This window comes from Ctenopharyngodon idella, chromosome 3, assembly GCF_019924925.1.
Source record: "Ctenopharyngodon idella isolate HZGC_01 chromosome 3, HZGC01, whole genome shotgun sequence".
Taxonomy (NCBI): domain Eukaryota; kingdom Metazoa; phylum Chordata; class Actinopteri; order Cypriniformes; family Xenocyprididae; genus Ctenopharyngodon; species Ctenopharyngodon idella.
Genome location: NC_067222.1, coordinates 1,365,892 through 1,389,564, shown reverse-complemented (window position 1 = coordinate 1,389,564; position 23,673 = coordinate 1,365,892). Strand labels below are relative to the sequence as shown.

At 36.2% G+C, this 23,673-nt stretch overlaps 3 protein-coding genes across 11 annotated transcripts in view; all 3 read left to right on the top strand.

The window, feature by feature from the left end:
- The first annotated feature begins 357 nt into the window (after positions 1-357).
- On the top strand, positions 358-7,402 carry LOC127509460 (cytochrome P450 2K1). The gene is made up of 9 exons (XM_051888215.1): positions 358-618; positions 2,574-2,736; positions 3,795-3,944; positions 4,095-4,255; positions 4,359-4,538; positions 4,624-4,765; positions 5,975-6,159; positions 6,330-6,471; positions 6,675-7,402. Exons 1-9 carry the CDS (start codon positions 421-423, stop codon positions 6,860-6,862), a joined length of 1,509 nt encoding a protein of 502 aa, XP_051744175.1. The 5' UTR covers positions 358-420; the 3' UTR covers positions 6,863-7,402.
- Positions 7,403-9,684: 2,282 nt separating this feature from the next.
- LOC127509458 (cytochrome P450 2K1-like) overlaps positions 9,685-23,673 on the top strand; it is a 137,418-nt gene continuing 123,429 nt past the window's right edge. The window contains exons 1-9 of one of the 7 annotated variants that reach the window (XM_051888205.1): positions 9,688-9,995; positions 10,999-11,161; positions 11,443-11,592; positions 11,678-11,838; positions 12,059-12,238; positions 13,635-13,776; positions 14,664-14,848; positions 16,632-16,773; positions 16,922-18,074. In XM_051888205.1, coding sequence (XP_051744165.1) covers positions 9,789-9,995; positions 10,999-11,161; positions 11,443-11,592; positions 11,678-11,838; positions 12,059-12,238; positions 13,635-13,776; positions 14,664-14,848; positions 16,632-16,773; positions 16,922-17,121 — 1,530 coding nt within the window. In that variant the 5' untranslated portion in view covers positions 9,688-9,788 and the 3' untranslated portion in view covers positions 17,122-18,074. Of the gene's footprint in view, positions 9,996-10,998; positions 11,162-11,442; positions 11,593-11,677; positions 11,839-12,058; positions 12,239-13,634; positions 13,777-14,663; positions 14,849-16,631; positions 16,774-16,921; positions 18,075-23,673 lie in introns of those variants that run through there. The other 6 variants (XM_051888211.1, XM_051888212.1, XM_051888207.1 and 3 more) reach the window with 6 other exon arrangements.
- The window catches only part of LOC127509456 (junctional adhesion molecule-like), a 40,896-nt gene continuing 37,226 nt past the window's right edge, over positions 20,004-23,673 (top strand). Inside the window, exons 1-7 of one of the 3 annotated variants that reach the window (XM_051888198.1) lie at positions 20,004-20,203; positions 20,297-20,659; positions 20,755-21,105; positions 22,542-22,646; positions 22,752-22,847; positions 23,033-23,125; positions 23,342-23,416. In XM_051888198.1, the coding sequence (XP_051744158.1) occupies positions 20,155-20,203; positions 20,297-20,659; positions 20,755-21,105; positions 22,542-22,646; positions 22,752-22,847; positions 23,033-23,125; positions 23,342-23,416 (1,132 nt within the window). In that variant the 5' untranslated portion in view covers positions 20,004-20,154. The remainder of the gene's footprint in view (positions 20,204-20,296; positions 20,660-20,754; positions 21,106-22,541; positions 22,647-22,751; positions 22,848-23,032; positions 23,126-23,341; positions 23,417-23,673) is intronic. The other 2 variants (XM_051888200.1, XM_051888201.1) reach the window with 2 other exon arrangements.

Sequence of the window (23,673 nt, the reverse complement as noted above, 5' to 3'; positions counted from 1 at the left end):
TGAACATTAGTCTGTTTACTGGTGGATAAAAATGTATCAAATTGTTTCTGATTTGCTGGAACAACACAAAATGTCTTGCAAGATAAAAATGCTCTGTTAATCTTTGCAATTTGACAGATTTTATGCTATTATTCCACATTAATGAAAACATATTTGACATACAAAAGCCTTGTCAATGATTCTTTTTTTCTGGACCTGTTAGTTTAATAAAAATGCATTTTAGTACAGTACAATGACAGTTAATCTTTTAAAGTGGTATACTGTTGCTTTAACTGTAATCTACTGTGCATCTACAACAACAACATGTGTCCTAGTTTGTGAGTCTCCACCTCCAAGACCAAAAGTATCCACTCCCACTTTATCTATGTACAGTTGAAACCTGTACAAACCTCAAGGTCTTATGGGTATTGTTCTGTGAACATGGCTTTCATGGAATCATTTTTGCAGCTTTTCAGCACAGGAACATTTATCTGTTGCTTGCTTCTGCTCTTGGTTGTTTATCTCCTATTCTTCAGCTCTCAGAGAGATGAAAATGAACCTCCAGGGCCAAAACCGTTGCCACTCTTGGGAAATCTGCTAATGTTGGATGTTAACAAACCACACTTGAGCCTATGTGAGGTAAGTATGAATGATATCAGTCCTATTGGCCAACAGGTTTAGCAACAGGTTTCTATTGGTTCATCAGTAGAAAGCCTCGAATTGTTGACAAACCGGTCTGGTGAGTTTTTACAGAGAACAAATCAGTTTTTCCACAAGGAGAATATACGATTGTTTACCCAGAAATAACAATTCTGTCATCATTTTACCCTCATGTTGCTTCAACCCTTTGGAACACAAGAACATATTTAGAACAAAACAACATATATTCTCTTATGATACATACAGGTGCTGGTCATATAATTAGAATATCATCAAAAAGTTTATTTATTTCACTAATTCCATTCAAAAAGTGAAACTTGTATATTATATTCATTCATTACACACAGACTGATATATTTCAAATGTTTATTTCTTTTAATTTTGATGATTATAACTGACAACTAAGGAAAATCCCAAATTCAGTATCTCAGAAAATTAGAATATTACTTAAGACCAATACAAAGAAAGGATTTTTAGAAATCTTGGCCAACTGAAAAGTATGAACATGAAAAGTATGAGCATGTACAGCACTCAATACTTAGTTGGGGCTCCTTTTGCCTGAATTACTGCAGCAATGCAGCGTGGCATGGAGTCGATCAGTCTGTGGCACTACTCAGGTGTTATAAGAGCCCAGGTTGCTCTGATAGTGGCCTTCAGCTCTTCTGCATTGTTGGGTCTGGCATATCGCATCTTCCTCTTCACAATACCCCATAGATTTTCTATGGGGTTAAGGTCAGGCGAGTTTGCTGGCCAAATAAGAACAGGGATACCATGGTCCTTAAACCAGGTACTGGTATCTTTGGCACTGTGTGCAGGTGCCAAGTCCTGTTGGAAAATGAAATCTGCATCTCCATAAAGTTGGTCAGCAGCAGGAAGCATGAAGTGCTCTAAAACTTCCTGGTATACGGCTGCGTTGACCTTGGACCTCAGAAAACACAGTGGACCAACACCAGCAGATGACATGGCACCCCAAACCATCACTGACTGTGGAAACTTTACACTGGACCTCAAGCAACGTGGATTGTGTGCCTCTCCTCTCTTACTCCAGACTCTGAGACCCTGATTTCCAAAGGAAATGCAAAATTTACTTTCATCAGAGAACATACCTTTGGATCACTCAGCAGCAGTCCAGTCCTTTTTGTCTTTAGCCCAGGCGAGATGCTTCTGACGCTGTCTGTTGTTCAAGAGTGGCTTGACACAAGGAATGCGACAGCTGAAACCCATGTCTTGCATACGTCTGTGCGTAGTGGTTCTTGAAGCACTGACTCCAGCTGCAGTCCACTCTTTGTGAATCTCCCCCACATTTTTGAATGGGTTTTGTTTCACAATCCTCTCCAGGGTGCGGTTATCCCTATTGCTTGTACACTTTTTTCTACCACATCTTTTCCTTCCCTTCGTCTCTCTATTAATGTGCTTGGACACAGAGCTCTGTGAACAGCCAGCCTCTTTTGCAATGACCTTTTGTGTCTTGCTCTCCTTGTGCAAGGTGTCAATGGTCGTCTTTTGGACAACTGTCAAGTCAGCAGTCTTCCCCATGATTGTGTAGCCTACAGAACTAGACTGAGAGACCATTTAAAGGCCTTTGCATGTGTTTTGAGTTAATTAGCTGATTAGAGTGTGGCACCAGGTGTCTTCAAAATTGAACCTTTTCACAATATTCTAATTTTCTGAGATACTGAATTTGGGATTTTCCTTAGTTGTCAGTTATAATCATCAAAATTAAAAGAAATAAACATTTGAAATATATCAGTCTGTGTGTAATGAATGAATATAATATACAAGTTTCACTTTTTGAATGGAATTAGTGAAATAAATAAACTTTTTGATGATATTCTAATTATATGACCAGCACCTGTATAATAAAGTTGAATAATGTTTGGAACAGATTTTTTTCTCCTTTAAATGTCTGTAATGTCTATTTCAATCTTCATCAGATGGCAAAGCAGTTTGGCCCAGTTTTCACAGTCTACTTTGGTCCAAAGAAAGTGGTTGTGCTAGCCGGCTACAAAACAGTGAAGCAAGCACTTGTTAATTATGCAGACGAATTTGGAGATCGAGAAATCATGCCACTGTTCCATGATTTCACTAAAGGTCATGGTAAGAGCAGCCCAGTCTCCTGACAATATACTTAAAGGTTTCTTTATACTTATTAGCTTAAATATAAGTTACACAAGGGCTTTTCACACTGCGCTTAATCCCGGGTTATCGTCATTCTAAACACCACCTTTAACCCCGGGTAAAGGAATGTTTCTCACCTGTAAGTTAGCACTGCTTTTTACCTGGGGCCAGAGCAGGGTTAGCACCACACTGCATGGTTTCACACTGTACAAGTTTGGACTGCAATATGGGGTTAACATCGCAAAAGTTAGAATGTTACAGCTAGACGCTTAGCAACAGACAACCAATCGTATGCTCATATTTGCCTGCTTTGGACAGTCACGGAAACACTGTGCATTGTATTTAAACAGTAAATTCAGCATTTGAGTAGAAAAATGTTAAATGCTGACAGAAAATGCAACAATTTGAGTGAAGAAGAAACTGTTTCATTTTTACCTTTATAGTCTGAAATGTCCATTCAGTATAAACTCGATAGTACAGTCGGCAATACGAGGATACGCAATGCTAGAGACTTTATATAAACAGGTCACATGCTGCGTTTATTCAATCAATGACACTGACACCTCAAATATGCAAACAACCCAAGGTTTAGGAATCTAAAGGTATAAAACATCACTTTATGAATACCCAGGATTAACTGGTAACCCCGGGTGAATTATGAGCAATGTGAAACGTGAAGCAAGATATTCCAGGATTCTGTTTACCCAGGGTTTATAATGACCCAGGGTTAACTATTTCAAGTGTGAAAAGCCCTATACAGTTTTTGGACACTTTTGGACATTTAAGTCACACTAATAAAATCTGAATTTCATTGCATTAGATACAAAATATCAAATCAAGAGGCATATGTGCTCAAATAATGCTCAAGCTTTTCTCAGAACCAACTTAACTTTTCTAAACCACTTTTAAAATTATTTTTAACCAATTGGTCTCTTTTCATGGATGTATGAAGTCACTTCAGAAAGTGACCTTGGCGTCACAACTGTTTGAGCTACAAGAATAAGATTTCTGTAAGATTAATTTCAGAAACTTTGTAGGAATTATATTTGCCAACGGAGAGAGCTGGAAAGAGATGAGACGGTTTGCTCTCACCAACTTACGAGACTTCGGGATGGGAAAGAAAAAAATTGAGGAGAAAATCATAGATGAAACATGCCATTTACGAGAGGAATTTGAGAAGTTTGAAGGTAAAGTATCAATGCTTTGAAAGAGATAGTATCATAATGCCTGTAATGTAAATCTTCAAAGATTATCCAGAAAAGCACTAGTAGTACAGCAATGTAGGCATGGCCAGCAAATGGACCAAAAGCTGAACACCACGGCCTGTTCTTTTTTAGGAAAACCTTTTGAAACCACACAGTTGATGAACTACGCTTCCTCAAGTGTCATTTCTGCCATTGTGTATGGCCGCAGGTTTGAATATACAGACCTTCATCTACGGAATATGGTGGATCGAGCCAATGAGAGCGTCAGACTGAGTGGAACAGCATCCGTGCAGGTTCACATATGATTTGAATATAACCTGTGAGAATTAACTGGTTTACAATGGCATACACTATTGCATTATATGGTAGAAACATCTCCTGATTTTTGTTCTCCAGCTCTACAACATGTTCCCTTTCTTGGGTCCATGGCTCAAGAATTGGAGACTGCTAATGAAAAACCTTGAGCTTGATATCAAAGAGGTATCAGAGCTGGTGAACAGTTTACGTCAAACACTGAACCCACAGGACCTCAGAGGTGTTGTCGATTCCTTTCTCATCCGCAAGCAGACTGCAGAAGTATTGTCAATATAACACAGCTTAAAATTTTATTGCTCATCTTGGTTTTTTACTTCTTTAAATCTTTAATGTACCATTTGATCAGGAATCTGGTGAGAAGAACTCACTTTTCCATGAGCAGAACCTCATTTTCACAGTCGGCAACCTGTTCATCGCTGGTACGGACACTACTAGTACAACACTGCGCTGGGGCTTGCTGCTTATGGCCAAATATCCACACATACAGGGTATGTTTGTAAAAATTGCAATTGGCTGGAATGTTTTCTTAAAACATTATTCTGGATATATTCTGAGTTCAGTACAAGTTAAACTCAGTTTGACAGCATTTGTGGCATAATGTTGATTACCACTCACACTCAAATGCACAAAAAACAAAAAACAAAAAAAAAAACTAGTTTACAGTGAGGCACTTACAATGGAAGTCAATGACGCCATTCTGTAAATGTTAAAATACTTACTGTTTCTATAGTATAGCCACAAAGGGTGAACAAAACTAAACACTGATCACCATAATGGTGAAATCAACCCAAACTATTACTTACAATAAACATCAACATCTAAACCTGTTCATTCTCAATAAGAACTTCTGTAGACATATGACAGAAATAAATTCAAACTGGTTAATAAGTGAAGCTGGCAATGCTGTCTGTGGAGTTGTTTAATCCTCTGCTGAGATCTTGAGAGATTTAATGTCTTCTTTTATCTTTAGTTGATTTCATCTAAAGCTGTGGCTGGAAGTCAGTTGTAGTCTGTGTTTCAGTGTGGTGTTTATTCCAACCACATTTTGACGTCTGCCCGCCGATGGAGCTTGACGTCAAACAAACTTTGGGTTTAGAAGTCAACCTGATTTTCATTTTGAACCAAAATTTGTCCATGTTCTGTGCCCACTGAGAAACTTCCTGTTAAAAAAAAAACTTTATTATAAGAATGTTAAGGGATAATGTTCTAACAGTGTTATCTAAACATTTTTAGAATGTTTTTAGAGAATGTTATTCTATCCTTTAGGAGAACATTCTGGGAACAAAAATAAACCCTGCTGAAAACTACTAGACCCAAAAAAAAAAAAAAAAAAAAAAAAGGTGGGTCACGCAAGTGTGCTGCAATTTTAAAAATGAGGGTTTTTATTCCACTGTAATTCGCTTCATGTTTTTAAACTCATATTTACTTTTTATTAAAAAAAAGAAGAGGAATGAGTGAAAAATATTTGAGTGGAAAATATTTGTGGTTATCAACATTATACCACAAATGTTGTAGACTGAGCTGAACTTATCCTGAACCAGAATATTCTCTTTATCAAACAGTCTTTATCAACAGGCATGACGTTTCTGTTTTAACTGGGTTATGTTTTCTTTGTTAAATATACTTTGGACGTTTAACTTATCTTGTGCTAGTGGGCTGAGTTCAGAAAATGAAATTAAAGTGTGATGTATTTGCAGATCGGGTTCAAGAGGAGATTGATCAGGTGATTGGTGGACGGCAACCGATTACAGAGGACAGGAAGAACTTACCATATACAGATGCTGTGATCCATGAAACCCAGAGACTGGCTAATATTGTACCCATGAGTATTCCTCATATGACCAGCTGTGATGTTCACTTCAACGGATATTTCATCAAGAAGGTAAGCATATTGAAAAAAAAATACAAAATACAGAAAGTTGACTCCCTTTTTAAAAAAAATCAAAAAACATATGCACCATGGTAGTGCTGTCACACTCCTTGCAGTAGGCTATACATTGTAAATACCATACCATATCAAAATAGAAAGATATGATCTTGTTCCTTGAACAGGGCACATGCATATTTCCTCTTCTAATGTCTGTACTGTGGGATGAAGATGAATGGGAAACACCCCACACCTTTAACCCCGAACACTTCCTGGACAAACATGGTCGATTTGTGAAGAGAGACGCCTTCCTGCCCTTCTCTGCAGGTACTACTTTCCTTCACATAGGGCTTGATTGTCATCTTTTTTCATGAAATATCCTGGTGAAATTGTTTTATTTTAGATTTTGTTGTGAGATAAAGGCAAAAATCTATAATATTCCCAAAAGTACTCAGGCATAACACATCACAAAAATGCTCATTTTAAACACAAGATGTATAGAAGTTTGTGAATTTTTCTCTCCTTCTCAGGCCGTAGGGCTTGTCTTGGAGAGAGTTTAGCCAGGATGGAGCTCTTCCTGTTCTTCACGTCCCTCCTTCAGCATTTCCGCTTCACTCCTCCTCCTGGAGTGTCTGAAGATGATCTGGATCTCACACCAGCGGTGGGCTTCACCCTGAACCCGACCCCACACAAACTGTGCGCAGTGAAGCGGTCGTGAAATCTGTTAATTAAATGTGTTAAAACAGTAAAGTTGATAGTTTTCAAACAGATACAGCCCTTGCATTATATTTGTGTGTTTATTCTTTATATTCATCTTTATACATCAGAAATTTCAGGAATCAATCATTTTCAGCATTCACAAAGAATCATGAAAACCATGTCATATTCTAAAAACCCAGATAGCAAGCAACCATTGAAACAATGTTAAATCAATGTGTCAACGTTAACTGAATCAATATCACTTTTGAAAAAATGTTGAAATTTAAACAAACAAACAAAATCAATGGTAATGGCATTGAATCAATGTTACAATGTGATGTTAGTTCAACATCATGCTTGCATTCTCAGAAAATGCAACAACAGCTAAAAATGACTTAATCCACACAGCCTGAAATCAAAATAAAAGTAGACAATAAATCTCTCAAGATCTCAGCAGAGGAGGATTAAACAACTCCAAAAAGAGCATTACCAGCTTCTCTTATTACTAACCAGTTTGACTTTATTTCTGCTATTCATCTACAGAAGTTCTTATTGAGAATTAACAGAGGTTTAGATGTTAATGTTTTATTGAAATTGTTTGGTCACCATTATGGTGATCGGTGTTTCATTTAGTTGGGCAGTTTGACTCTTGACTTTTTATGTGAGTTTGTGGTCTTTGTACCAAGTAACATAATCTGTTGCAAAGGAAGCCAGAAACAAAGATGATCTGGTCATATTGTTTTCATCATCATAAATTAGAATAAGTTAATAATCTTATCTCTGACCAAAAGTGGTAATTTGTTATTAATAGATTATATTCACCAACAATATTTTTTTGCAACAGATCAAACAATTTGAAATTTGATTTTAAATACATTTTGGGATTTTTTTTTATTTGACACACACAGATATCAAGTATCAGTATATGAATAGGCTTGTTCAAGATGCATCGGTGCTGTGCAGACCGATTGGTGTATGACATCAAAGTACGGTGAGAGGTACTTCAATCTCTCTCGTGGTACTTTGTCATACACCGATCGGTCTGTGCAGCGCCAATGCATCTCGAACAAGCCTAATCTCAACAAAGGTGACATGCTTCATGCCGCAATGCATGTTGGGAGTCATGAGTTTTATACTATGGTGGCTCCCAGCATGCATTGAGGCATGATCTTTTTTCCCATAGTATATTTTAAAAATCAAACTTCAGAATGTCTGATCTGTGGCAAGAAAGTATTGATGGTAAATATAATCTATTAATAACAAATAAATAATTTTAAAAAAATTAATAAATTATTCTACTTTATGATGATAAAAACTGTATCACCTGATCATTTTTGTTTCTGGTTTTCTTTGCAACAAATTATGTGTTTAGGTAAACAGTTACAAAGACCACAGTCTCACATAAAAAGCCAAGAGTCAAACTGCCCAACTAAAGGAAACACTGATCACCATGATGGTGACCAAATATTTTCAATAAAACATCTAAACCTCTGTTAATTCTCAAAAATAAATTCTGTAGATGAATGAATAAATTCAAACTAGTTAGTAATAAGTGAAGCTGGTAATGCTGTTTGTGGAGTTTTTTTTTTAATCATCCTCTACTGAGATCTTGAGAGATTTGTCTTTTATTTTCAGTTGATTTCAGGCTGTGTGGCTTTAAGTCAGTTAAAGTTGTTGTGTTTCATTTTCTGAGAGTGTAAGCATGATGTTGAACCAACATCATATTGTAACATTACCATAGATTTTTTTTTTTCTTTTTTTTGAAATTTCAACATTTTTTCATCAATTGTGGGTGCAAAAATGATTTTGATTCAGTGCGGTTAAAGTTGACACAGTGCCACTGATTTAACATTATTTTGATGGTTGCTTGCTATCTGGGATAAGAAAGGTCAAATATGTTATTTTTGCACTTTCAAACTTAAAAAGATTTGTAACTGGACTATCAGATGCGAAATGTGATTAAAGTTGGCACGAAATGGAAAATCAACTTATTCACATTCATCTATTTTCTAAATGCAGGTTATTGATCTTATTGTGAATGTTTCATCCATGCATGTTTCTTTCTTTCTTTTTTTTTTACCTTGCAATTTTTAATTAAAATGAAATATGCCAGACTTCTCCAATCATTTAGTCTTTTTAACCCCCCTTTTTTACAGTCGACTGCAAGCTCACATTCACATTTGCCTCCATCTAATGAACAACCATTGCATCCATGTCACAATACTGAAGAAAAGATATGTCGTTACTTACATTGTGACTTTAAGTTCTTTCTGAATTTAAAGCTGCTGTCATTGCACCATTTGTCAAAGATCATCTTTTTTTAAACTTTTTTTTTAATAAAAAATACAAATTTTAGTTGCAAATATTTCTTTACATTAGAGTTTTTAGAAGTATATTGCTTTTTCAAGGCTTTTAAAATAATGGAATGGTCTTTTTTTGGATGTTTACAATCAGATTAGACAGAATTTATTTGGGATATATACACACACACACACACGCATTTACTTAGCTATCTAAATTGAGACATTTCATGGGCTTCTGTTATTTTTAAATACAAATAGAACCTATAGAACCTTTCTATAGAACCTTTTCTTCTAAGAGTGTAAATAACATAAATCTGTCTGCATTTTTAAAATGAAAAAAACTTTATTTATAGGTTTTCACAAAATCAGGTTTTGTCAGGTTTAGCTCACATCTGGCTACACATTTGTTTTCAAAATATGTTTAGGTAGACACACACAGATTATTTTGGTGGTTTTGGTCTAGAGGAGCTGAGAACTGTTAGGAATGTGAACTCTAGTCTACAGACGTCAGCTGGCATACCGTGAACTGTGTTTAGCTCCTCCCTTCATGTTTTCAGCATGTGGAGACACAACGACCTGCCTTCACACCTGTTTTTTTTTTAATTTGTGAATACTCTCAGTTGTGGTGGAGCTCTCTCTGATATGGCTTTAGTGGAAACGCTTCTCATGCATGTGTCCACCACAGGAGCTTTACTTGCAGCTGTGCTGTTGTTTTTGGTTGCTTATCTAATCTCAATCAGCTCCAGCTCTTCAGAAGAGGGAAGAGATCCTCCGGGACCCAAACCACTGCCACTGCTGGGGAACCTGCTCCAACTGGATCTCAAACAACCTCACGTGAGCCTCTGGGAAGTAAGTTTCTGTATCTTATGTTTCCTAAATTATAATTCCTATTGTCATTTTCCCCCATAATTTGTTACACACATTCTTTTAGGATATTAAAAAAAAATGTATTTCTTGTCTTTGCTTTCCATGTTTTTCAGGCAAAACTTTCTGATTCTTGGTGCTTGTTTCATTAACTGTGGCCCATTATTTCAAGAATCTGATTTAACAGACAAAACAGAAATGTGCATTTTTGTTTCTTTATAGAAACATTGATATCTCATCACCTTTGTCCCTAACACAATCTGATATTTGAGTCTTATTTGGTGATTTTATTAGGTCCAACAAGATTTAATTTCTGAAAGAAGTGCTAAATGCCACATTTTCTTCAAAGTAGGAGGAATGTTTTCATATAATAATACATTAGAAAGCATACTTTTTCTATCATTTATTTGATCACAATCTCTGTTCACTCTTAAAAGTAAAAGTTCTTTATTGGCATCGATGGTTCCATGAAAAACCTTTAAAATCCATGCAATCTTTCCTTTCTACAAAAGGTTCTTTATAGTGTAAAAAAAGGGTTTAGGTTTTTAAAATGTTCTTCACACTAAGAAAAAAATGGGTCTTTTAGTTTTTTGGGGAACCAAAAATGGTTCTTCTGGCATCACTGTGAAACCCTCCTTTTGGAAGCTTTATTTTTAAGAGTGTATATCAAAATACATTTTCGTTTGAAGTCAAATCAACGACTAAGAACTTTTCTGTCCCCGATTTTAAGTTCCAAATGTTTTGCTTGTTATCATTTCAGTTGCTAACAGATAATAAAATCAATGCATGAGTATGTTGTAGCTGTCGCAGAATAAGAGCATTTTCTCGCTGAATATTTTGGTCACTTGAAAGTTTTTTTTTTTTGTTATAAATGTTGTTATAAATATAAATAATTGAATACTTGTTTGGGTATTGTATATTTTATTTGCATGATAGTTTGCAATAGTGACATCTAGTGGAGTAAATGACTAATGAAAATCTATTTCAGTTGTCCAAAAAATATGGGTCAGTGTTCAAAGTGCATTTTGGACCAAGGAAGGTTGTGGTTCTGGCTGGATACAAGACAGTCAAACAAGCACTTGTGAACCAGGCAGAAGAATTCGGAGAAAGAGACATTACCCCCATATTCCAGGACTTCAATCAAGGATTTGGTAAAACATTAGCCTCACTAACATGACACAACATGCATCACTGCTGATGCTTGAGCTTAATCACTGAGCAAAGAAAGAAAAACTAGTGTTACTTGTTTACTTTTAATAGTGGTGTTGAGCAGCTGTACTCTTCCACAACATTTCATTGTTGTTAATGATTTATTTAATATAAAAATATTATATCATAGAGGATTAATACAAAAAGGTTCTGGTGAACTAGAACAGTACCCATCATCACCCCTCTCGGGTGATTTACGAATACAAAACATGTTTCTCCACAGGAATCATCTTTGCTAATGGCGACAGCTGGAAGACGATGAGAAGATTCGCTATCTCAACTCTTCGAGACTTTGGAATGGGCAAGAAACTGAGCGAAGAGAAAATAGTAGATGAGACACATTATCTGCGGGAAGTGTTTGAGAAGTTTCAAGGTAAAGCAACTGCTTGTGTTAATGGCATACTTTTCTAAGTATTAGATTACTCTATATATCTTCTCTGATTGCATATGTCTTACAGGAAATCCATTTGATACGACCCAACCGGTGAATTATGCCGTCTCCAACATCATCTCAGCTATTGTGTATGGAAAACGATTTGAATATGAGGACCCAAAGTTTCAGGATATGGTGAACAAGGCAAACAAGAACATCCGCATTATTGGTTCAGCTATGATACAGGTACTCTGCAATGTTTATGGGTGCCGTTCCTTGTTATTTTTGAGGGGCGTTTACAATCAGATTTGAAAAGATGACACAAGGAGCAAAAATGCTGCAGATACACCGAATCACATGCCCAAGCACTGTTAAAACAGTTTCAGCTCTGGTCTTAAACTCTATGTCTTCATGTCAGCCAAACAGATATAGATGCATTTTAAAGTTGGTGTGTCTTCACCTGTAGATCTACAACATGTGTCCGGTTCTTGGACCCTGGATGAAGACGTGGAGGCTGCTGATGGAAAATATGAAAAGCAACAGGAAAGAAATGCAGAAGCTAGTGAACGTCTTACGGGAAACTTTGAATCCGCTTGACTGCAGAGGATTTATCGACTCTTTCCTCATCCGCAAACAAAGAATACAAGTAAAGTATTATATGAATTTATGCTTCATTTCTGCCCACCTGCCAGCAAAAGCTTAAACTTTTACCTTAGGGGTATGGTTTTCAGTTTTTCACTGACTTGTACCATTTATTTACATAGATATACACCAATGAGCCAAAACATTATGACCACCTGCCTAATATGCTGTTGGTCCTCCATGTGCTGTGTCAAATTGACGTCCACATGAATGGCCAGACCCAGGGTTTTGAACAAACAACCTTCTTCCACTGCTCCAAGGTCCAGTTATGACGCTCGCCCATCATAGGCACTCTGACTGGTCTGCAACTACACAGCCCTATATGCAGCAGGGTGTGATACATCGTGTGTTATGACATACCTCCCATCATTCAAATTTTGTGTGATTTGTGCCACAGTAGACCGTCTGTTGGCTCAGACCAGACGGGATAGTCTTCATTTTCCTTGTGCATCTATGAGCTTTGGGTGCCCAACACCCTGTCACCGTTTTGTGGTTTGTCCCTCCTCGGACCACTGCTGGTAAATTTTCACCACTGCTGACCGGAAGCAACACACAAAAGCATTGCTGTTTCAGAGAAACTCTGACCCAGTCGCCTTGCCATAACAATTTGCCTTTGTCAAAGTGGCTCAGATCTTTATTCCTGTCCATTTCTCCTGCATCCAACATGTTGATTACGAGAACTGATTGTTTGCTTACCATCTAATCTGCCCAGACCTGAATATGTGACTTTGTTAGGAGATGATCAACAATATTTGCTTCACCTTTGACTTGTCATAATGTTTTGGCTCATTAGTGTAAATTTTTCTTTGTATTGGATCATTTAGTCTCACTCTAAAACATAAAGTATACTTGTTTTTTTTTTTTTTTTATGTGTATGCTAGCGTACGCGCACAGTCAAACGTACAGCCTTGCAAAGTATACTTCACTTGACTCGTACGCGTACACAGGCATTCGACGCATGCGCATTGCAAAAAATTGCAATACCTCTATGAGTTACAACCAATATACACATCTTTGTATTCTTTCATGCTAGACAAATGAGAGTACTAACCTCTTCGCACAATCTCTCATCTGTGTAGGCCTCCATTGTTGCTGTAACTTGCACGCATTTCGGACTCTTCTGTTTATGCAGTTTTTCTTTGAATACTTTATGAATCGACGCCTCCATGGCACGGTTGCCACCTTGTGGATAAAGTAACTACTGCAACAACAACAACAAAAAAAATTAAATGCGCATGTGCGACCGGTTACAAAAATTCAGCGGTGCGCGTTCAGTATGCGCGTACTATTCTGATGATGAAATTCGCGTCACGCGCACTGTACGCTGACACTCGCGTACACATAAAAAGTGAATTAGACTTTGGCCTTAAGACTTAGGAATGTTTTTGTGCTTCATGCAGGAATCTGGAGAAAAAGATTCACATTTCCACGATCAGAATCTGCTCATTACGGTGTCAAACCTGTTTGCTGCTGGTACTGACACGACCGGCACGACACTGCGCTGGGGTCTGATGCTCATGGCCAAATATCCTCATATACAAGGTCAGACTTCCATATTGAGGGAGAAAAATATGCTGTTCACATTAACACTTAAATAAGGTGTGCATTTTTAAAATGGTAAGTTGGGAAATTTTCCTTAGTTCAGTGGTCACTTGTTTTGATTTAATACATTTTTGTATGTTTTTTTTTTTTTTTTGTTAAATAATAATAATAATTATATAAATTATTATAATAAATCATTTCAGCCAAAACTGTCCCATACTGGTTTTAATACAATTCACCAAAAATAACATTGCAAATACAAAACAGATCAAAACAGTATAACAAAATGATGGCTTTATCAAAAAACATATGATAATTAAAACTGTATTAAACAAATATTTAACATTTTCTAATTGTGTTTAATATTTTCATTTTCACAAATTTATTTTTTTTTTTTTTTAATTTCTCAAATGTTATTTTATGTTTGTGCGTTTGGAAATGTGTCTTTACTGTCCCTAATTAGACATATTATTTTGAACCTTAGGCTTAATTTGAACAAAGTATGTGCTTTCTGCAAATGTACTGCAAGTGTTTAGTTTATTATTTATTCACATATGGGTGTACTTTTACCAACGTGGTAAAAGCAATCCCGCACTCTGTTCTCGGCCTGTTATATACATACAAACAATATTACTTCTTAAACATAAATAGTATGTGATTACCTTGAAACCGATGACTGTGTCTCTGACAACTGATGGTGCTGAGGTCTTGTTCAGGTATAGTTCTTAGTGGCTAAAGTAGCCAAGTAATCAGTATAGCTTGCAGCCCCCTCTGCTGGTGAAAACAATTTCTACACAGTACACAAAAGTCACTGCACACATCACAATGAGAAACCTCTCTAAAATTAAAGCATTTTATGTACTTTATATGTGTCTCATTGGTCATAGATCGAGTTCATAAGGAGATTGACCAGGTGCTTGCTGGCCGTGAACCGGTTACCGAGGACAGGAAGAACTTACCGTATACAGATGCTGTGATCCATGAAATCCAGAGACTGGCTAATATTGTACCCATGAATCTTCCTCATATGACCAGCTGTGATGTTCACTTCAACGGATACTTCATCAAGAAGGTTAGTCCTGCTTATGTGATGTATTATTTGGTTGTTCTTTTAAAAGTTGTTTTATTTAAAGAATTCTAAATTATTTGTAAAGGCCAATTCACACCGCACCGACAAACGGCAACAAACACCAACAAACGCCAACGAACAAGGTGGCCGTTGGATTTAGAAATCTATGAGGGAAAACTGTCATGTTCACACTGCCCCAACAAACACCGACAAACGAGTCACAGAGAGTCAAGTCTGACTGGGAAACTTCCACAACTTGTGTGTGCGTGATTCCGACCAACGCCAACAGGGGTATCACACCTATCCAACAAACTCCAACAGACGAGTTTGTTGGCGTTTGTCGGTGCGGTGTGAATTGGCCTTAAGGTGCAATCTGCTCAAGTTTGTGCTGCCATTTGGCACCTTCTAGCATAGTTTGCCAAGCGTCTACTTTCATCTAGGGGAGAGCAGGGACGAAAGTACCCTTTTTCACAAAAATTTAATTTTAAAATATAATGTTTTAGACAGCGATATATTTTTGCTGTGGTCAATAACTCACAAGTGTGGTTTATCAATACCAGGTGGAATTTTGTACAAATGTAGAACGGCTTCAGTATAATTTCACTTTGAACATAAGTTGCACATTGTTACTTTTGACCCCATCAGGTGGGACGAAAGTAACACACAGGTGGGTCAAAAGTAACACAACAATACAAGCTAGATTTTTTATTGTGTGTTAGTCTTGTTTTTATTAAATATACCTGACTATGACCTTGTTAATCTGTAAACTGCAAACATATTTTGTCCTTTATCTTTGAAAAAAAATATTAAATTACATTTTTATTTTAAATTGAGAATTTCAGTTTCATCAAATGTTTCAAAAGTAACCCGACAGTACAAACTTGAATTGTTTAGAATATTTTTTGGGGGCAATGTCAATTTATTTTACAAAACATTTTTTCAACAGTATGAACAATATGAAAATTAAATTAAATTAGCATAATATAAATTGTCAACATAATGTAACAGTAGTCAAGTTTCCAATCCAGCTGTTTTTATGCATAAATTCAAAATATGCATAAAAACATCTGAATGGAAGCACTGAAAATTCATAGGTGGATGTGGAAAAGCTAAGGTATGGCTAAAAACTAAATGTGTATATGGTAAATGTAAACAGATTGAGTAAATAAATGGTGACATACAGAAGTCAGCAACAGATATGTCCAGAAACGTCCTCTCATAAACATCTGGCTGAATCAGACCTCTGTCTGTCTTTCTTTCTGACCCTCACTTTTGGTGTATTCTGCTAGTATAATACGACATAAACATGTTTTAATAAATGCTGCCACGCAGAGAAAGCCACCACATTAGCAGTGGGACAAAAGAAGCACTTGTTGTCACTGCAGCAGGACAAAAGTAACAAGTGTTTATTTACCGTTTATTTACCGTACTCGAAAACTGCTTTCCGGACCTAACCGGGGGAAACAATGACGAAATCACATGATATTTGGCAGCTCAGTCAAGGGTTGCGTGCTGAACGTGCTGTTATAACTTGGAATGCAAATGTAGTCGGGGCTCTGAGAAAATCGCTTTGTTACTTTCGTCCCGCGTTACTTTCGTCCCGGTTCTCCCCTACTTTATTTTTGTCAAGTATACTTCCCACCTAGCACAAAACGTCTTAATTTTAAAAAGTAAATAAATAAATTATTTTATAGTCTATAACCCAGTGGGCTTTGTACAAACAATACATTTTTGTGAAAATAACATTAAAATTCCTTAATCGTGTTTTTGCGCTTTTTAAATCCAGGGTACGTGTGTTCTGCCGCTGTTGACGTCTGTGTTGAGGGATGAGAACGAGTGGGAGACGCCTAACACTTTCAACCCTCAACACTTTCTAGACGAGAAGGGTCAGCTGATCAAACGAGACGCCTTCATGCCCTTCTCTGCAGGTGTCATGTTTTGACATTGACTTGTCTTTTAGTCTGAACTTGAGCCGAATGGTTGGATTGTGCTTTAATATTTTTAAATGACATATTTGTTCTGATAAAGTGTTCTTCTAAAGTAGCCATTCTGAACATTATCTCTTTTTTTTCTCAGGCCGCAGGGTTTGTCTCGGAGAGAGTTTAGCCAGGATGGAGCTCTTCCTGTTCTTCACTTCCCTCCTTCAGCATTTCTGCTTCACTCCTCCTCCTGGAGTGTCTGAAGATGATTTGGATCTCACACCAGTCGTGGGTCTGATCTTGAACCCTTCACCCCACAAACTGTGTGCAATCAGTAGACAACAGAAAGACAACTAAACTGATTCCGCTGCTCGTGAGGCGTGTGTTGCGCAATCAATCCAGCGGCCTCGTTCAGCTCCCACAACACTCGGTCCTGCTCTGCTTCATACTACAGTAACATTAATAATCACTTAAAGAAGCTTAATAGCACATTTGTCAGATTAGAGGTGCCATATATTATTTTTTTATTTTTTATTTTTGAGCTAGTAGGGACCCATTATCATGCCAGATAGACGAGTCAATATGCTTCTAAATGACACTTTTACTTAAAAGGTGAATGAAAATTAATAATTTCCTACCAAATCTTGGATTTAAAGATTTAAAATCCTGTACTAAATGCTTACTGAGAAACAAAATATATTACACTTTCAAAACCTTTAAAATTGATTTCTTTCAGCAGCAAATAAAATCAGTGCTGACAAGTCAGGGAATATACATATACAACATCACAATATACTCCCCTTTTATACACATACAAAATAATGCAACAAGCTTGAAATATGTACATTTTTGAAGAAGACAAGGGTCCTGTTTTTTTTTACATACATTCTTTACTTTATTTGGAAAATCTAGTGTTTTTAACATTAGATCAATGAGTGAAATTGCCTGAAAATTGCTAATACAACCACTTGCAAACTGAGATAAACAAAAAATAAAACAACAAAAAAAAAGGTACAAGACAGGCCAACAATGTGATGGCTCTCCAAACTGTAATGTGAGATTGGGTCCATAACTTCAAAATGGTAGGCTACAGTAACCAACAATGCAAGGGCTCTTTCATTTCAATGCAATTTAATTCACATTCACTCGTATAACACTTTTTACTATACATATTTCAATGCAGCTTTACAGAAAATGCATGTTTCTATGTGACAAAAACACAATCGTCTTTTATGAGGTGATATCAGAAACTACAGTTGTAAAATAGTGTGCATGTAAAGAAATGATAACATGATCATTTTGTATAATCATCCATGTTTGATGTTCTGGAGTCCTCCATCTGAAGTCTTCATAAGAGGCTGGATCCAAGCTGGAGCTGGTCTCTAGTTACCTTATGATATTGAAATCTGTAATATTTGCTTGAATTATTTTTTTATTCAATAGATTCATTAATGCATTCAAAGGAAGACGTGTGCAATAAGAATGATGTAATTGTTTTTTATATACACAGCAAAACATCCAGTGTTAAATGAACACTTCCAGTGTCACCCTATATAATCTGGTGTGGATTATATAAACACTGTCATTATATTTTATGTGCCTTTATATTTTTGCAGTCTATTTTCACTGATATATCAGTGTTATTTGCATTTCAAAATAGTTTATTTTCTTTTAATTCCGAAAATAGACACAAAAAGCAACACAATCCCTTAAAAAAGCATGAAAAAGAGAAAAAACGCACGGTCATGGTCACTAAATGCATGAGCTAAAAACGTGGAAGCGTCGCGTCTTTTAAGGTGGACCGGATAGCGTCAATAAAGCTGCGAATAAGAAGCTGAATTCAGCCTCGTCCTAATTTATGATTTCTCTAGGCTAGGGAAGTAGCCTACCACCCTACAGGCTACAGCAAAATAAAGAACATAAACAACAAGAGGAGCTTGCTGTGTCTGTTAAACACACAATCATTTATTGCCATTTCTGCCTTTTTGTATGTAATAGGAAAGTTGTTGTTATTCAAGTATCAACAGAAACCACTATAGAGCCAACAGAAAGTGATATTTCAACAGTATTTTCTGCACTTGTCCTTCAAGGTTCAACTGGATTAACCCTCTATGGTACGCAATATGATATCAATGAGGAAAAAACTTATGTGTTGTTTTTCCTGCTTTAAATTGGACACTTTAACAATATCAGTAAACATTTTCATATTTTTTTAATTTATTTAATTTTTATAAGTTTGTTGCCTCGAGGCAACATTGTACCACAATGGAAAAATGTAAATATTTGGCATTTTCATGTAGAAAAAAGAAATATATTTATTGAAAACATCAATTTCTTTAACTAGACACTTGAACAACCAAATTTATCTAGTTTTTAATGTATTAAAAGTTTCATATTTAATAAAAAGTAACATTTTATATCCAGTGGTTGCCCTCAGGCAACATTGTACCATAGTGGAACACAAGTATTACCAAACCATCATATTATTATGTTATTATATCAAGTTATCATATCCATCTTCATCCTCATCTCCATCTTCTCTCTCACCCTCACTCTCTCCCTGACGGATTGTTACTATGATTTCATCTTCCTCATCACAGTATGACCCCTCATTATCACCCTTATCAACTGCTAGTGCTATGTGTGTTTTATACCTTTTTGAAGTGCTATAGAATATGTGCAGATCATAATATATGCAGATATAGTATGTGAATTACTATTCTTATAAGTGCATTACAAAATCATGTGAAAATGCCAACATATTTAGATAATTCTAACTCTTTTCCTTACAAATATAATACATTTCTATTCAAACCTATTGTGCCTGTATGGCCTTATGTGATTCCATTATGGTACAATGTTGCCTTGAGGCAACACACAGTTTTTTGTTATTTTCTCTAAAACATTTGAAGATATATGTGAAGTTCTTAAAAAAACTTCTTTACTTGCCAGTGAAGGTGACTCATATTTTTTGTGGGTGATTAAACAGATACAAACAAGTGAAAAAAGCACTTTTCATTGGAGAAAATATGGAGTCATGTGACATGTGCACATGTGCTGAAACAGGACACAAAATGGACCCCTGTTGGTCATGTTTTGATCTTTTTTGCACTTTTATTGATTAGTATTTGAATTATTCTGTCCTGAGATACGTTTGATCAATCAATTGGTGTCTTATTTTATTAAAAACAAACTAAAATAGACCATGTTGCCTGGAGGCAACACCGTACCATAGAGGGTTTTAAAACACGTCCTGACGCGCCTATAATTTAAGAAATCGAAAGTAATAGTGTTTATTCAGACGTGACCTTGTATGAAAGACTGTCGAGTAAAACTCTAATTTTAATGATAAGATTATGATTTTATTTTAGCTCTTTCTTTGTACAAAATATGGACATTAAGTTTATTGTTATATCGATGCTTCTGATGATCGCTGATGGTACGTATTATCACTTTACGTTGATACTCGAAAATATCCTTCGAGTTTTTCTTTCTCATTTTTTAAGCAACCAGTTTCTTTATTTCTTTACAGGATTCACTGTGCGCAGTCCTTCTGGTCCTCTGGTTGTTCCTCTGGGATCTTCAGTGGTTTTGCCCTGTTATGTTGATGAACCTTTACTAACGGAGGGTCTGGGGGTGGAATGGAGAAGAACAGACTCAGAGACTCCAGTTCATCTGTTTCTGGATGGTGAGAGTCGACCAGAGGCCCAGCGGCAGGATTATCATGATAGAGCTCATTTCTTTACTGAGGAGATTCAACATGGAAACTTCTCCCTCAGTCTGGACAAACTGAGAGCTGAAGATGAGGGAAAATACACATGTAAAGTTTACAGCGGCCAGGATTCTGGTGAGACTGAGGTTCAAATAGCAGCACAAACTGTGGTTCAAACTGTTGGTGAGTGAGAGACACTGGAGTTCTAGTGAAAAATTCAATCAAAATGACATTTTATGTATTTTAAACTTATGTTTAAACCATTCTTATTCTTTCAGAGCGTTTGCTAGTATCAGGATCTAATCGGTCCATATCTGCATCTGTGGGTGAGGACGTCACTCTGAACTGCTCTGTAGACTCTCACATCAAACCTGAACACATTGAAAAGGTTAAATGGATAAGAACAGATGAAGATATTCTGGTTCTGCTTTATGAAAACAATAAGACTTTATCAGATTCATCAGATAAACAATACAGAGACAGAGTTGAGTTCTTCACTGATGAAATCCCCAAAGGAAACTTCTCTCTCAGACTGAAGAGTGTCAGAACTGAGGATAAAGGAGTTTACATGTGTCAAGTGTTTGCTGGAGGACTTTCAGCCAATGCAACTGTAGTACTGGAGAGACTGGGTGAGTTGACAAAAACAGCTAAATTAATAATGCAGTCTCTATTTACACTAGTTCAAATAGCCAACCCTCTTGCAAAGGCTATTTCACTTGGTGTAAACAATATAGTATTTTAGCTATTTAGCTACAATTGGTGCGAAACCTACCTAGGCTACCCTTTTTGTACATTGGGTGCCAGATTTACAGGGTTATTTTATTCGCTTTGGTACTATTTTCACAAGTGAGGTGTACATTTTCAAAACTCTCAGTACAAAAATCCAAACTGATCACACTTGTAACACAGCTAGTCATTGTTTCAAAACCTGATCTCATGCTTTCATTCTAGTTATACATATTTTCATTCTACATAATCACTGTTTCAAACACAAGATAATTGTAATATGTAATGAGAACATTTGGTTTAATCACAGAAACACAACAGTATGTTCTTTTTTTCGGTTTAGTACTTTTAACAGTCATTTAATTCAATAGTAAATAATGCAAGATACGTATTTCAAATCACCCTTGATGCTGAAATAATCATAAAATCTGTAATGTTTTGAATAGTATTCAGCGTGTTATCAAAAGGTGTATGAAACAGCCATGATGTTTTGTGCTAGAACAGTTTGCTGCCAATGTTCTCACTGTGCCATATGACTGAATCTATACTGTAGTTGAACTTTATAAAAGTGAGTTACAATAATGTGGCAGTCTCTACCATGGTAATCTGTTTACAGTATCACATGGCACACATAATGTAATGTAACATTATCATGCACACACACACACACACACACACACACTAGGTGTTGTAGGCTCCATATATGGTTATTTTGGGCAGGAGATGAGGTAGGGATGCATGTGCACACAATTTTCCACTGATTAGGATTTTTAAAGGGAATTTTGCACAGGTTCTGGCGTACAGTTTTACAAACCTGAAAACGTTTTAGCTATACAGTACTTTTTAGAGAAGAATTATTCTAATTCATTCCTATTGGCAATTTTTTAATTGTTTTAAACAAGAGTAATTTATGCAGTTTTGCCTATAAAATAAATACCTATTGTAGAATGTTTGGATATTATTCCTGGAAACTGAAGATATTTGGCAGTGTAACAATTCTCTGACATCAGTGCCTCACTCAAAACATTTCATTACTTCGCTCACACCAGTTCACCGGGGCGTAGCTACACACGGTCTAGATTGTGCAGACGGTGCGCACATATTCTATGGCAAGTTTATTTTCTATAAATCCCGATACATGCATGCGTGGAAAATTGCGTACCCGTATTTCAATGGCTATTTTGTGTGTACACAACGTTTATACATCGGGCCCCTGGTACTCGAAGGGTGACGCAAGCTGTTAGGAATTCTTTAAAATAATGATCACAGATTCTCTATAATTAAGAAACAATGACTATTTGTAACACATTGATTCAGTGGTGATGTTTGTGTTTGACAGGTTTCTCTCTTTTGCACATAACTGTGTTGGTTTTCTGTTTTGTTGCTGGATCTGGAGCTGTACTTCTGCTCTGCTGTCTGATCTACTGCAGATCAAAAAACACAGGTGTGTTTGGAAGGAAAATCTTATAATTTCTTGTGATTAACTGTTTATGTGTCACTGTAAGTTTTTTTCTCATTTAACTGTGATTATTCTGCATCTTCTCTTCAGTCTCCAGAAGCACAATCTGGAATCTTCAGCTTTCTCTGGTCTTTTTTCCAAACATCTGTATGTCCATCGCCTTCTTCTTCTGGGGTCTCACTGAAGGTGAGTTTAGTAGTTTATATGAGACTGCACTGTGGCAGATTTTATTAGTTTTGTTGTAATGTTGTACAGAATTACCAGTCTTATACCAGACTAACTGTTGGTGTATTTATTCTCTTATGATGGGACTTTTATTTATTTATTTCATCAATATCATTTAACACCCATCAGTGAATATTCTGTTCCAGGATTTCTGAATGAGACCATCACTTGCTGTGCTCTGTATATTCTGAGGACTGTTATGTTGATTTGGGCTTTGCCTTATTTAAAGTATCTTCAAGGTATGTCAGGATTTAATGTTTTTTTATTATTATTATTTTTCCTAAGGGTATCAGTAGATACAAATTGATCACAACAAAAATACTTTGTCCTACCACAACCTAACACTGAAAAAATGCATACAAGCAATGGAAAAAGATGTATAATATAATACAATGGCAGTGCATTAGTCTTTTATAAAATATTAAATTGATGTTTTCAACTCTTTCTGTCCACAGACAACATTAAAACATGGATCAGGTTTTTCAAAATAACAAGAGAATTTTTTGTTTTTACAATCATGGTTTATTCAGGTGGGTAAATCCTAATGTTACACATCAGAGGTCATGCTCATTATTCTGACATTAAAAGTGTTTTATGAAATATTACCTTCAATAGATTTGGCCAGAATTCAGCGTTAAATCTTACACCTCTCTCTCTCTAAAATCTCGTCGTCCAAATCTGAAGTCAGCAACCCTGAATACTCAAAATGATTAAAAGACAGGCAGTGTCTCAAAGTCTTACAACTGTCTTGTAGCCCAGGTGTACATTTGTTCTTTTGCCATTTACG